The sequence below is a fragment of the Chelon labrosus genome (assembly GCF_963514085.1).
Source record: "Chelon labrosus genome assembly, chromosome: 13".
In the NCBI taxonomy this organism is placed as follows: domain Eukaryota; kingdom Metazoa; phylum Chordata; class Actinopteri; order Mugiliformes; family Mugilidae; genus Chelon; species Chelon labrosus.
The window spans coordinates 10,442,788-10,458,324 of NC_140346.1; the positions used below are offsets into that span (position 1 = coordinate 10,442,788).

Below are 15,537 nucleotides of genomic sequence, written 5' to 3' on the forward strand. Positions count from 1 at the left end.
AAAGTCTAAAAAAAATAACATCCCTTTTTTGTTTCGGTTTTTTTAAAACGATTTCAACCCAGTCCCGGATCCCTGTTGGACTCGACCAACAAGTGTCTTTTCTTTCTTCCCTCCCGAGCCACATTCGCTCTGCTGTGGGTTCCCAAGGGCAACGGGAGAGCAGGGCACAGATTGAGTTGTGTCCCCCCCTCCCCCTCGTAGAGTGCCTGGCTGCGTCAGTGCATGGCTCTTGGAGAAAGCACTCGCTGGTTCACGGAGCAAAAGATGTGGTGGAAGGGGAGGGAGAGGAGCAGATAAGGGAAAGCGTTGAAGAGGAGGCTGGCGTTGCAGTAGAACTCTTTCCAGAATTAAATATTGATCCTAAGCCCTGAGGAATTTTGCATGTATGTGGCTTTGGGAGATTAAAGACCTCACTGCTTCCCCTTCTTCCTCCATCTGCTCTTCTACCTCCCCCTCCTTCTCCCCGACTTTCCCTCACTGGGACTTCTCGTCGGACTCGGAGGGGGTGGGTTCGCGGGGCAGCGACATGCTCTTGTGGCGGTCCCACAGTTTGTGCAGCTCGGTGGCCTCGTTCTCGCTGCTGCTGGTGCCGCTGTCCCGGAAACTGGCCAGGGGCGGCCGTACCTTCACGCCTTTCACCGTCACTGAGCCCTCGATGGCTTTGCGGAGCTGGATGAAGAAAGACAAGACGGTTAGAGAAGATAGAAAAGAAGGCACAAGGAGCCCAGATCCAGGCGGGTGACACGTAAATGTCATCTGCCTGCCACGTATGCTTTCTATGCTTCAGCCAACAGCTCTTAAGCCCCAAAACTGAAGGGTTTGGAGCTTTCTGCTGTCCAAAAATGTGGTCCTCAAATTCGTGCTATTGAAATTTAAGCCCCCTGACAAATGCTGGAGATTATAGCATTATAGGAGCATTATAGGATCATTTTTGATGGAATATAATTCTGCAAACAAAAGTGGTGATATGTACAACAGCAGCGAGCATTCCTTTCTGCAATAGCACCTTTAAATATCCTAAAACAGACGGGTTTTAAACGCAACATATACTCTACCAGCTGCTCTGCATCAAGACATCTGATGGTCACATTCATCCATTATCCCCTCATTACACAAATGTAATGTAAGGAAAACAAACACAGCAAACCTTTGCTAACAAGACACGTTACAGAAGTACGGTGGCATTCAAAGTGCACTACCATGTCACTACCAATTAGGATCCCCAAAAAGAAGGAAAAATGTCTTAAGGTTGAGTTTTGTTTAACATTATTTGCAGCAGCTTCACAACACATATTAATTAGTTTCGTTTCCTTCGAGCACTGCATTGTGGGAGAATTGCACATTCAAAAAGCAGACAAAATAAGCATATACACTAATAAACAACACGCTCCAGGTCTGGTTAGGAGCTGGAGTGGATAAAGCAGGGCTCTGTGCTGCATAGTGTTTTGTCATGTGCAGCCCCTGTTGGGAACAGAACTGCTGAGCGTGACACAGCGCTGGCCTTGCTCCGCGGCGCAAGATCATGTCAGTGGTTTTACAAGCCGATGGAAAAAGGCACACAAGCAATTTTCTATTTTAGATTGGAATCGGTTTTCCAAAATGTAACCGAGGGAAGGATCATGGCCGGGGGTGGCGTGCGTTGGAAGCTGAGGTCAGAGTGACTCGGACTTTGCTGCCGTTTGCCCAAACATTTCACAGAATGAACATTGTACATCCATTAATCTCCGCTGCCCTCTTCGCCGCCTACGCACAGCGGCAATGGAAGCAGATCAAAATGGGTCTGAGTACAGGTCAGAGCAGCTTCTTCCACGGTACACGCTGCTCTGCAGTCTGCCTCTTAAAAATGTTCAGGAGAGCAGACAGTTTATTACAGGAAACCAAAGAGGCTTAGGATGTCAGAGAGGGTTGGTTTTGGTGTTACCAAAGAGCTCTGGCTCTGGTCAAACTAAGTTAGATTAACTAAAATCTTGAATACCGGAAGTTAACTTTTAATGTCTCAGATGTTATTGTGAGAACTCATGGTACAGAGGGAGACTTTAGGAGACTCTATTGAGGATTGTCTAGAAAATGTTTTCCAGAGTGTAGGGGTCCTAACAGTTGAAGTTGATTATTTCCTTAGAAGAAACTCCCAAATACCTGCTTTCCACTTCATCTGTTTATTAACTTCTTCTTGCTGTTTATTTCAATCACTTATCTGTTACATGTAGCTATCACAACCATTTATCTTCTACTTTATGCTCTTTTATGAGTTTATAATACGCAGACCCTAACGCAATAGCTTTCCAGAAATGTAACTACGCGCCATGGCGACGCAGACCACAAGAGCTGTGATTCGTCCGCTTGGTAGTAGCGTGTTTCCGCCTTAGTATTTCCGGCTGCTTCTCCATCTCCGCAACTGCTAGTGTTTAGGAACAACATGCTATTGTAATGCAGAGTGTCAATTCGTGACTTTAACACTTTATATTTGCTACTTTGGCAGACATTTTCAACAGTTTATTAATTACTTCAAACCAGCCATCTGAAATCGACATTCATTGAATCTAAGCCGTCTCGGTTATTTATCAGCAACTTTAAGCTAGCTGCTCAGACTTTCTTTTTTTTGCAAACTAGTTTTAACTCACTCATAGTGTTCACTTATAGCAACAACTTTCTTCTTCTTTTTCTACATAGAGGCAGCAGACGCTTAGTGTTTTGGTCCAAAGAGGAAATGATTTTAATAACTTGAGTGTTCTGGGTTTACATGACCTGACATTATTCAAACTCCTAAGCACACTGCAGCCACGTGAAAGTTTGTTATGACTCTCTACAGTCTCCTTCATCCTATCTCTCCCTGCTCTCTGAGTGTGAGTAGGCTATTGAGATTTCTGTCTGGCCAGGCTACGTTTGTCATTTGGCCGATAGAGTGAAGGATTTGTGTGCTACAGATCCTGTTGAGTTCTGTGTGCGTGTGTGCATGCACAAACACGTCTGATTCTTCTCTTCCATATGGACCAGAGAGGCTGTCGTATAATAGCATGTCTGTGTGACAGTCATGCAGACATGGGAGAGGCTGGACGTTATCTGGCTTGGCCGGGTTTCTTTGTTTGCTGGCGGAACGCGGAACAAAAAAGCCTAAATGTCAGGGACAGGCAAGCAGCACTGCACTTAGCAACAATCCTCTCACCAATTCCATGCCAATTCACAAAGAGTGAGGGGTTTTTAGTTGTTTGTGAAGCAGGAGAGGTGGAGAGAGAGGAAGGGAGGCAGAGAACAGACAGAGGGACAATAGAGAGAGACAACAATATTAAGCAGCCTCTTGTCTGTCACAGTACATAAGAGGCAGAGGGAGGAGGAATCATTAATGACGACTGAAATGTCTTTGTGTGCACAGCACGGGAATATTGACAGTGATTTTACAGTTATGAAAGCAGTGAACATTCTGCCTGTGTAAATGACTGCAGTCACGACTGAGGCTGGGTGTCAAAGAAGCTGACGAAAAATGGATTGTGAGATTAAAGTTCTAAACTATCACACCTGTGTATAATGAATAATAGAAAGATGTAAAAATTGTTACAGAATGAATCTAGACAACCAAAAAAAAAAAAAAAGAAAAAGACGCAGAAATAAAACATACCTCTTTGAGGGAAACCACCCCGATGAGGCGACCGATGCTGGTGACGTAGGCGTGGTCAAGGCCCAGCAGGGAGAAGATGGTGTGGGTCTGCAGAAAGAGATCAGAAATAATATGTAGTACAAATCAGAGACACTGGGTAAAACAACTAACACCTCTCAATCAGGTTAATTCAGCTGGTTAAATGTTTAGCTGAAAGGATACGATCACTTTGGGAAACGTGGCACAAACCGATATGTATTCCAGTTGCTTATCTGAAGATAAAAATAACTACAGCTGAGTGTGTTGAATACCTGGACATTCTGACTGAAGCTGTATGCATTGTGCTCTGTACTAAGCCGAGCCGAACGGGGAAGAATTAGATCGTGATGGAAAAGCCTTTGTTATCTCGGCAACAAGGCCATGAGGAGCCATGTTTCAAGCTATATCGGGTATTTATGAAGGACAGTAGGTAATTGGACAAGGACCACATACAAACTAGAGGTTTAACAGCCAGTGGTGATGCGTGCATCACATTATTGGTGATATCTGCCAAGTGCATAAGAATATACCTCATCATATAGATGGCTTGTAAATGTGTGGGGAAATCTGGCGGCTTTAAAGAGACAGACATATAATTGTTTAATTCCTTATATAAAAATAGCCAGTCTGACGACATTATTAACCGATATTGTTTAGGGTGGCTAAAATAAATATTTCTGCTGACTTAATGCACATCAGCTCATATTTGCTTGGCTTCTCATGCTGGTTTTCCAAATTGTGGGGTGTGCCAACCAGTTCTGGCTAAAACAAACCGTTTCCTGCATCCTCTCATTAGAAATCTTGCAAGATCGTGCAACGAGAGTCCATATTGAAGAAGATCATAAACATGACAGAAGCTACAACCATGAGATCACCGTAAGACCTGAAAGCTGGTTGGATTTATAAAGTGTGATGACAGAGAAGACATATGCAGGATGTAGGTAAAATATTGTGGAAATACCACAAATCTCCGGAACCAATGAAAAAAATTGTTTCAGTTTTAAATAAAATTATTTTGGAACTGAAATCTCTCTAAATGAATGTATATTGAGTGGAACCGAATCTGTAAATCAGAAATGAACTGATTCAGGAAATCTGTATCGATATCAAGCCCTGGTGTCAATCATCATCTACTGTCAATAACATGGATAAAATCTTTCAGTCTATAAAACCAAAGTTTATCCCAATGGGTCAGTGAGGTTCCCCCACCTACTTTGTTACAACTTTCTCAATGACCTGTATTTAGTACAGTTCAGTTGCTGCTTGGTTGTGTTGTTTCTTTTTATGAGTGTAACTGAAAATTTTACTTCACCTTTCTGAGGTTTAAAACCGCTATAATCTATATTATTGTATTAACAAGGGATCATATACTATAAGGAGTTTCCCGTTGTAATGAGATGAACTAGATTTATGCTTCTGCAGATACATACTCTATCTCTATACTCTACTCCATACAAACATTTAGCCTTACGAGCACATCTGAAACGTAGGGTTTTATCTCCTCTGTGGTCTCCAGTGTTGTTTCTTCTGTGCATCAAATGGCAGTTTAAACATTTCACTGACGGACTAACTGAAACTTAATATGGTACTAAACTGTAATTGCATGTTACTCTGTGGTTTGATGTGATGTGTGTCCCACTTAAGCTGCAGACTCGAGTCTCTGATTGGTGATGACACACATTAACCTGAGACAGCTGTCTCATGAATGGGGTCAAATACAGGTTGAACATGTTAGACTGCAGAGTCTATTGACTTTAAGAGGCCTTAAAGTGGAAAATTCAAAAATCCCCTGTTAAATCACCTTTTGAGCCAACCTAATGGGTGCTAATGGTGCAACACATTCACTATCCCCCATAAATGAAACGGACTGCCAACTGATCAACTGTTACTGTATTATATTTCTAGGACAACTACCTAATTTACTACCAAGTAGTCCAAAAAAGAAAAGCAACTGTGTTTAAATGCTCTGTAAGTACTACTGTTGTCATTATTGGCCATTAGTGTGATCCAAGTCTTTATCCTTCTGTTTTATCCAGCATTTATAGTGTCAGCAATGTTGGTTTCATATGTTTCTACGACCCTATTTTGATCTGTTTATACTCTCTTCCCTATTAGTACTATATTTGCTCATGCAATGACTAATATTCCCCATGAGGACCATTCAAGTTAATTTAATCTTATCTGCAGTACTAGAGTTACAGTGGATGAGTTGGGCTGTGGGCAGCTACAAGCAGGAGTGAGCGGTCGAAAAATTCAGTAGATCAGAAAAGACGTGGGAATGATTTTAGTTCTAGACTCTTTTAATGTTTAACAGAAGAAGAAGCCAGGACTGGGAAGTTTGAATTGTGTGCCAAGGAAAAGTTTGCTGAGTGTTTTTAGACCATGGCCAGCCGTAATGTGGTGTGTTTAAGAGTTGGCCCAAAGGGGGATGTGGTGACCCCTCTGAGGAAAGAGCCAGTTCACCAACACTTCAGCCCAGTTTACATCTATTTTAAATACCTTTCACTGATTAGAGGTGCTGCAGATTGCATGTTACAATCAACTGATCAGCAGTGTAACATTTGGCACAACAAGCTGAAACAAGAGCAACTGGACTGTTTTGATAATGTTTTCCTTTCCCAGTGAAGGGTACTCTAATGACTCCAGTCTCCAGGTGTGAATGGAGTGAAGCCTTTTGGGGACAAATGTTAAGATGGGGATGAGGAAGATCACATGGGAAGTGCTGTCCTAATGTGGAGTGTATCAACGTAATGTATCAACGACCACTGAAATTTCAACCTCAATTTCAACATAATGGAACAGAGCTGAAACATTTGTAGATGAATCAATTAGTCAACTGGAGACTTGGACAATCTAACACTGAAGGTGTAGTTTCAGAGAGGGCCAACAGCTCACTAAGATACTGATATGTGTGTATTACATTAATTTGTCATTAATCTGTGGGGTTTATGTAATGTTGGTGAACAGACCCTTTAAATATACATTTGTAGTGACGACAGGCTACAACAACGGCCTGATGTGTTCTTTGATGGAAACCCCAGAAGAGTTAGTTTTGCTCCTGTTGGCCTATACCTTAAATTAACTGACATTTGCCCTGGGCCAAAAACCGAGGCCACAGTGATTGAAGGAACAAATTGTCATGGAAAAATTCCAATAAATAGATTTGTCCATGACAAAAAGGCCTGCAGACAAACACACACAACAAGCGCAACACTAAACAGCTTGGGATAAATGGAAGCCAGAGAGAGAATAATTTCACACACGCACAAACACACGCACAAGCCTATGTACAGCCGCGGCAGGCGGTGTTTAATATGCTGGAGGAGATTGTGCATGGTATTGGCTTTTGGCGGTGTGCAGTGAAGGGAGGGGAGCAAGATGGATTGGTGCAGGATCCCTCTCTTAAATGTTTAAAGAGTATTCACAGGAGGCATAGGAGAGAAAAAGAGAGTGGGAGAGAGAGGTAGGATTATGAATGGAGGACATTAGGCGCTGCTGCAGCCGCTGGCGAGCCACATTGAGTGTATGCTGGTAGGAAGTGAGTGTTTCAGCACTGAAATGTGTTTGTGTGGGTGTACTAGGTTTGTGGGTGCTACATTCAGATGTGTGTGTGTGTGTGTGTGTGTGTGTGTGTGTGTGTGTGTGTGCATGTACTGAAGACAGAGGCTCTTCCATGGTGTTGGGAAGTGCTGCAGTAAGGGACTTAAATCAACTTCTGAAGAGCTGAAGATCTTTTCTTTACTGTGCTTTCTCCTTCACTCAGCTGGGAAGAACTTTAGCTTGAGTATATGTCTCCTTATTGGTTGTTTGTCACACTAAAAATACCTGGAGTATTGGAAGTTGAGGCAGTTCACTTTCCAATTGCTTCTGTCTGTTTTGGGGCAATGAAACTGGCCACATATTGATTCTTAAATAACTTTAAATCAAGTATAATAGAAAACAAGTGCTTGGGAAGTTATTTCCTAGTCATTGTACCCTCTACTGCCCTTTTGCCACCAACAGGACACTATTACTCTGGTGAACTTCAGACACCACTACTGCTAATATTACGACAAAGCAAAAATGACATGGCATTCAACAAGGCTCCTATCTAGGACACCTTCTTTATCACATCAGATTATGATGCACAATATAATCTATGTGTCACACTGATGTACATAAGAATGTGACAGATTTACACTTGTTCCATAAAAGCACTGTCTAGATGCACAGAACAGATCAGGATTTTAAAATGTGCCCTTGTTTGTAACTTCAGTAAGTTTGAGTAAAGCAGGCTTGGCAGCCGTCAATACAGGTCTCTCTAAAAAGCTAATATCAAACACAATACCTACACTCCTTCCTAAGTTTTAAAACGCCTGGTTGTCTTCGACAGGCCTGCTTACTAATCCAGAAGTAAAGCTATTTTCAATGTATCACATGTTGAAGAAAAATTAGGAAACTAGTGATCTGCATCAAAATGTTTTTGAGTCTTTAAACAGATCAGAATTCTATCAGAAGAACAAGAACGTATCCATATCTTGCAGAATATACAGTATATTGTTATATTATTTTATATATTCTATTTATGAATCTTAACTGTTTTCAGCTTTTTATGTCAACCTGAATTGCCTTGTTGTACGTATCTGCAACGTAACCTGCATTTCCTACATCAGCTGACAAATGTCCCATAAACGTAGAAGCAAACATACACATTTGTGCTCTAGTATGTGAGACACACACACACACACACACACAGAGGTTCAACAGCAGTATTTACAATCAGACCTTATGCAGCGACGTGCGCTCCACCAGCTGGAACGGGGCGGGGTCAATCTTGCAGTTGTTGAAGTTGACCTGCTCATCAAGCTGCTTCTCCTCCCACTCTGCAATCTGCACAGATTTTGAACATCACTGACAATATGCCAACAAAAGAAGGGAAAAAAAAAAAAAAAAACGCTTTCGCAGCAAGGACTTCTAACATGCAAGACATGACTGATCTATGAATAAAAAGGTAACCAAATAAAAGGCATCACACCTATTTAGAATTAGATGACACAAGCTATGCTTCAATAAACACTTGACTCCTTGTGTTGCAACCTGGCTTTGTTGGCCTAACATTTATTTATTTTGGGCTGTTTGACTATAAAACTTTGAGAGACAGGGCGCCCATCTTTTAACAGATGATGACTTTAACAGGCTTCAAGCAATCCCGTAGCACCACCCAACAAATCACATCCTCTGATAGACAGCTAATGGACCAGGTGCTTCACTTGAACGACTCTATAAATCAAATGAGACTCACAGCAATGGATAGTGAGAAAGGTGAATGGTGAACATGGAAGAGAGACGCAGAGAGAAGCAATGACACGGCAAACTTGTGAGAGATGAAAGACAAGTGATACTGAGAGAAAAGAGGGAGTGGGAGAGGGAAAGTGTGAGGAATGTGAGGCTGACAGAGAGGAAATGAGAAGAGCTGTTGATGGATGAATTATGAATTATGTCATATCCAAAAATATAAGACTCCAGGACAATCGGCCCATCGGATATTGAGAAATCTAAAAGGCGAAATCTGTGAGGCCGAGATGGCATCAAGCGCAAGCTGATGTTCCAGTTAGAGAAATATACTGTACGCTTGTTAAGACCTATTTCACTGAATGCATTTGAAAGACAAACTGATTCCTATAACAAATATTGTGAGTGCATCCTCAACCTGATATCATGTAACATGTTAAAACACATTAATGAGTCACAGTCACATTGGTTGTCATGTTCCTGTTCATTATTTGTCTTAGAGAACTGAAAAAGGATTAATCTGCCCCAGAAAATAGTCCCAAACTAAATTAGCAAAAAGTTGTTTTGCTTAAAAACTACAGTGGCTTGTTGTATAAACATTAGTAGTAATAAGAATGTGTTTTTTAAGAAATAAAAACTTCACATTTGTAGCCTGTTTCATAGTAGCCACATTGGATTTATTTATTTTTTTTTAAAGTTAAACTAACACATTTTGGTATCCCGCTTTGAGAAAGAGGTACTTACATGATATCCTGCTTTCAAACAGTCATAATCAAAGTTGCAAAAGCTAACAAATCGTTTCCATTATTCCAACTCAGCAACATGCTCTTTTAAGCTCTACCTGTCTGATAAACCCGCTTTAAAACTTTCTGCCCTGGGTTTGATTTGCAACTGGCTGTGAGTCTTACCTCTCTGATGGTCATGTCATCCTCTACATCTCCGTCATCCTGCAAATGAGAAGATACGGGACAGCAGTCAGTACAGAAAAAACAATTCTTCACCATGACAAGAAGAGACCCAGCGTGTACGCCACAAATACCCAAGCAATGGTAAACAAATGATAGACAAGCTATGACGCCCTGTGGGTTATTATCTCACTAAGCCTTTACGTGTACTTTTAAACTGTACCCTCTTCACTACATCTGTGCACAGAAGGCAGAATGACACATAATCACCCATGCATCACATCATAAGTGTTATACTGCGCCGCTGTCTCGAGACAGATGGACAGAAATGGGATGAGTGACTGAAGGAGCGACTACAGTATATTTAATGAGTGCGGGGGATGTGATGTATGAGATGTCAGAGCAGATGATCATTATAATGATGGATTCGTGGTGCGCTGAGGGCTCATAACCGACAGGGTGATGCTACAGACACAGTTTGACAAGCTGGAGTCAATCCGGCAACCTTGTCTTTGCAGAAAAGCACTAAAGGTAAAAAGAGGTCTGGGTGATGGAAAGGTACAACCGAGAGGGTGAGAATGTTACTGCGGGGTGTGTTTGGATGTCTCCGTGTGTGTGTGTGTGATGGGCTGTGAAATGCAATTTCAAAGTGTTTAGTCATGTGCTTGAGTTCAGGTATTTACTTTTCACAGGGATGCAAGAATGCAGGAGAACATGTGCGAGAGAGAGATAGAGTAAGACAGGGTGAGTGTGACCCAGGGGCTGATGGGAGCCCTGAGCTCATTTATCCTCATCGCTGTGGTGGTCGACCTGTCGGTAACCTTAGCAACTGTTGCCGTGGGGTGGAAAGAGGTGCCCTACTGTAGCATTATGCAAGCAGAGGCCAGACGTGCCTGGAGTTAATCAGACAAAGCAAACACACAAACACACACACACCTACAGCGCTTTATCTCTGCTGTCTCACTGATCATTCTGCTTGTCACACAACACAAGGGCGCTCTGAATGTCACCAAGGCACACTGTTGTTGGAGGGGGGAAAAGTAAAATAAAGGATGTGTTGGTGTGTGCCTGTGTGGAATGTGTGTGTGTGTGTGTGTTTTGAGGTGAGACCGTGCATGCAAAACAGGTGCTTTCAGAAAGATTAGCTGCTCTATTAAGAGAGCAAATCTCTGCTCCTGGATACACAGATTACGCAGAAGTGTGTGTGTGTGTGTGTCAAGTGGGAGAGTAAACTTTGCGAGCCCACGTGTGACTGACAGTAAAATCAGAGAAGCTGCGTGGGCATATTCAAATGAGATGTGAATGGGCATGTGAGCGTGTCCGTTTGTGTGTGTGTGTGTGTGTGTGTGCGGGTGCAGAGGCCTGTGAGAGTGCTGACAATGGCCTGATGAAGCTGTGCTGCTTGCTGGGCTGTTTCTGTGACCAGATACAGATTAGAAAGCTCTTCATTTCTCTCCCTCGCTCTTGCAGCCATCCATCCTTACATCACCATGGGGATCGTGTAATGAAATGCGCATTTAATCAAGTACTGTCCGAAAGTACAAAAAATAAAGAAAAAGCAGATGATTGTCAGAGATTTCTCTAAATTCAGTCTCAAACAACTGACACACTGACGCTGCCATCCCTGAAGACATGCCTCTAGCTAGCAAGGCTATCACGTAGTTACAATGATAAATGAATCAGGCGCATCCCCAACATCTGGTTTAGAACAAACAAACAAGGCAGCATATTATTGCCAGTAGTTAGCGTTATAGTCTACAGCCACAGCACGCTGCATGGCTGTAATTAACAGAGGTTGTAAACCGTGAACTTATAACAAGACAAGCTGTCTGCCAGCGGCTGTAAAACCTCAAAGAAGAAGAAAAACAGTAAATTTGGCCATCAGTGAGAGAAAAATGTTCACAGGGCTTCGGGATTATTTGAAGAACTCTGAACTGATCAAACTGGACTGCATGTGGTCCCTGAACTACAATGAATTTTCAATACTTTACTTGAGTACCAACTCATATTTATCCAAATCTACAGTATTGGTGTGGGAGATGGCTGAAATCTAAGACATGGATAACTCAAAGACTACATGACCAGACACCAGAAGGATTAAATGCGAAAACACAAATTGGTGGATTCAGCTTCAGTGAGTTGTTGAGTCCAACAGCTCAATCAGCTCATTGTTCTTTCAACAACCTCTGATTTTATTAGATTTAACTAGGTCTCCTGGATAAGAACCTGCTGCATGTAATGTTGTTGGTCATGCATCTTTAGACTACGCTCATAATTAGGATCCTGCTGCTTGCTGTTCTTTAAATAGTTGTTTCAGATGTTACAGTGGTGTCAAAAGGCCCTATAAAGTTTATCTCTCGTGCTTATTCTCAGCGTACTGATGGTCTCTGTTTCTCCATCTGCTGGCTGCACCACACACTGAACAGTGCAAAAGGGAAACATTGCAACAATAATTATCACTCATGTGCGAACAATTAACTGCTGATTGCCTTGCTGCTGATGCCCACTTTGCTTATTGCTTTCAAACTCCATTACCGCCTTATCCGTGTATTTGATTAGATTGCGGACACAATTATGACGCAAAATCAATAATGACATTGTTCAAACTGCAGCGGCATGAGCCATGATGTTGTTACGCACTTGCAAGCGCTTTGGGAAAAGCTGTGAAGTGTTAAGGAGAAAACCTAAAGGGTTCATTGTCCTTTGGTTGTTGAGTCGTGACCACCCTTGCTGTTTGGGAAGCACCCTGATTATCATGGCTGCACCATATCTGACTGGAAATGGCCAAAACCACAAAGTTACTTTTAAAACTGTGTCTGAGGAATTCACCTGACGCACTGAAACCTGCACCAAATTCCTCACAGTGAAAGCATCTGATATCTAGCATCAAATCAGTTCACCTTCAAAACACATTACAAGTCAGTATGTCACAGTCCTCTTGTCTAGATGGATCGGAGTTCGGCCTGTGTTGTCAGAAATTATTCAGGAAATGAAAATGTCATCTTGTCCCCTGAATATTCTTCCTATCAGCCACCCGAAGGACAGTTTTAACGGAGTCGGTGTCTTTGTAATACAGCTTAGAATTTGCTTCCACTGAACCTATTATGAAAATACCCACGGGCCTGATGACTTAAATAATCTCTGCCCTATTTTAAAATCTATAGAAAAACCTTTAATCTAGTGTTACCTGTCAATTCACGAGACAGACTTGCTTCCCATTATCAGCATTACCATTTCTTTTCCTCCAAGAACTAAGCATGTGTTAAATATAGTAAATCATTCCACTGTATATTCTTGGACAGGCTAGAGAACCAGTTTGGCCTGAGTCCAATTTCTACAACAGACTGTCTGTGTTGGCTTTAGGGAGTACAGATCCTACTTACTCCACATCGGTTAGCCTTGTTTTATTCTGCTATTACACACTTCCTTCTCACCAGCTCAGTTTGAGAGGGCTGCATCAGCACTGAATCCATAGCTATGAGATATCAGAGCGATTTGCAAAGTTATTTCGGTGTTAAAACTAGCAAACCGATGCAAAAAAAACAAAAAAAAAACAATGCTAACCCAATTCACTTTATTTCATCTTTTGCTGTTAGATTTCAGAATTACGCTTTAAGAAAGCTCTTCGGCTCTTTACTTCAATCTTCCTATTTTAGCACTGTGTTAATAGTTATGTCAGTAAACAACAGGCAGTTACTAAGTGAAAATATATCTTGGAACTTGTGAAAAATTGGAAGCTGTGACGTAGAATAAAACATCAGTTTTAGGATTTGAGAGTCATTAAGCAATGACTTGATTATATGCATTAGAAAATGCATACAGTACATGGGGAACTAGAGCATGTGCCTCAGCATTCATACAGTATAGAATGAATGAGAGATAGATAATTATGCTAACCTAGTTTACATTACTTGGTCATTTAAGACAATGAAACTGGAATTAATTCCAAATCTTTCCAACTGAATTATAAACAAGCATCATATCAGAAATGTCAGTAAGGTTAAAACTGTACAGGTATACATTTTTAGCAACGAATATTTCCAAACTAGTTTGTATGGTGCAAACTTTAATTTCAGGAGTTAGGAATCTCCATTTAGTAGACACTCGTATAGTCTGTAACTAGACTAAGTATGAAACTAAAAACTAGCACCTGGAACCCGAACAATGAATCAAAAATTTTTTGTTGGACAAAAACTAGTTTTACATTTCAGCCGAGTTCTGAAACAAAACAAGAGAGAAATGGCAACTTCTTTTTTTAAACTGCACTTCTAACAGGATGTCCTCAAGTTTTGTGCAGCTGTTTACCAAAAACACTGAGATGCATGTAATTGGTCTCGGCAGTTGGATGCTCCAGATGTCACAGCGACTTAGCTCATTATCTCCCTGCATCACTGGCAATTGTGAGATTCTGGAGTTATTTTTCATAATAATGTTGGATAAACATGTTAAACCAGTTGCGGAACGCTTCGTTTTTCAGCTTGGTAAAATAGCTGATGCCTCTCAGATAATTTATGCTTTTCTTCACATACTTTTATTAAATAAAATGCAAAAAAAATCGTTATGTGCTTTTCTGTCATGACATCTATCATTTATTTTCTCTCAGTGATGTCAAAGGTGGACAACTGGCATCTATTAAAGAAGAATAATGAGTTTCAACCAGTTTCTTCTCTTCTTTTTGTCCCTGGGCCTTGTTTTCTCTCTTTCTCCACTGATGCAGTGGAGTGTGACGAGTCAAACAGCTACTCAGAATTCAATTTAGGTAGAGACGCTCCAAGAGGGGTCATTACACACAACCACACACACAGAGGACACATATTCTTCTATCAGCACCTCAAAACAACATGGCTTGCGTCACGTACTTGTAATGCGTCTTCATTTGTAAGCATGTGTGAAGCATACATATTCACCAAATATCTAAAGGACAAAAGAAAAAAAAAACTCAACAGATATGAAGAGGGAGAAGTGAGGTGCCAAAAAACGAGCCCACAAGCCATCATAAATAAAGCATGTGGGTATTACAATGACAATAGAGTAGAGGAAAAATAATGAGAAAAACTGTGAGGAGAGACTGAGAGGCTGGGCGGCATCGTTCCTCTGAAACAGACTACTGATGTCATTTACTCTGCATCAATATTTTACAGCCCAGATAGAAGAATGGAGGGGGAGAGGTATCGAGGGAAGGTGTGGACAAATGACGAGAGCTACAAAAACAGGAGGAGAGTGTTGTAAAAGTCTTGAAGATAGATGGAGAGTTTGAAACACAGCTGCACGTATTAAACCAAAAACAAAGAATGGAAGTAGAAGTGCGAGAGAGGAGCTGATGCAAGGGGCGGGAAAAAGTAATAACTCGTCTCTATCTCTATTCTGCTGTGAGGGTGTATCTTAGAAGTGATGGGAGAAGTAAAACAAATGATGAGTTTATCTATATTCCTGCTCGGACCCACAGAGCCTCAGCGAGATCAGAGCAGATGCAAAGCTCTGCCACATACACATATCCACTGTTATTTACCGATCCACTGGTAAATGTTCTTTTAGCTTCTGATATGACAGGTGAAACAAACGCACAAGCCACAGACTTAGTTGTACTGTAAATGGTCACACTTATGTGTATGCTACAGGGGTTCATTGCTAATTAGCTCACTGTAAGGCAGTAATGACTAACATGCTTGTAGGCACCACTTAACACATCCAAAAATTCACTGCACTAATAGTCTACCATCTGTCACAGCA

The 15,537-nt window shown here is 41.5% G+C and overlaps 1 protein-coding gene across 1 annotated transcript in view; it reads right to left on the reverse strand.

Annotated features, from left to right (window-relative positions):
• LOC311498352 (chloride channel protein 2-like) overlaps nucleotides 1-15,537 on the reverse strand; it is a gene marked incomplete at its 5' end in the record, with an annotated part of 105,120 nt that continues 89,583 nt past the window's right edge. The window contains 4 exons of the mRNA XM_084558894.1: nucleotides 1-669; nucleotides 3,614-3,700; nucleotides 8,396-8,500; nucleotides 9,811-9,849. Coding sequence (XP_084415020.1) covers nucleotides 475-669; nucleotides 3,614-3,700; nucleotides 8,396-8,500; nucleotides 9,811-9,849 — 426 coding nt within the window. The 3' untranslated portion in view covers nucleotides 1-474. The remainder of the gene's footprint in view (nucleotides 670-3,613; nucleotides 3,701-8,395; nucleotides 8,501-9,810; nucleotides 9,850-15,537) is intronic.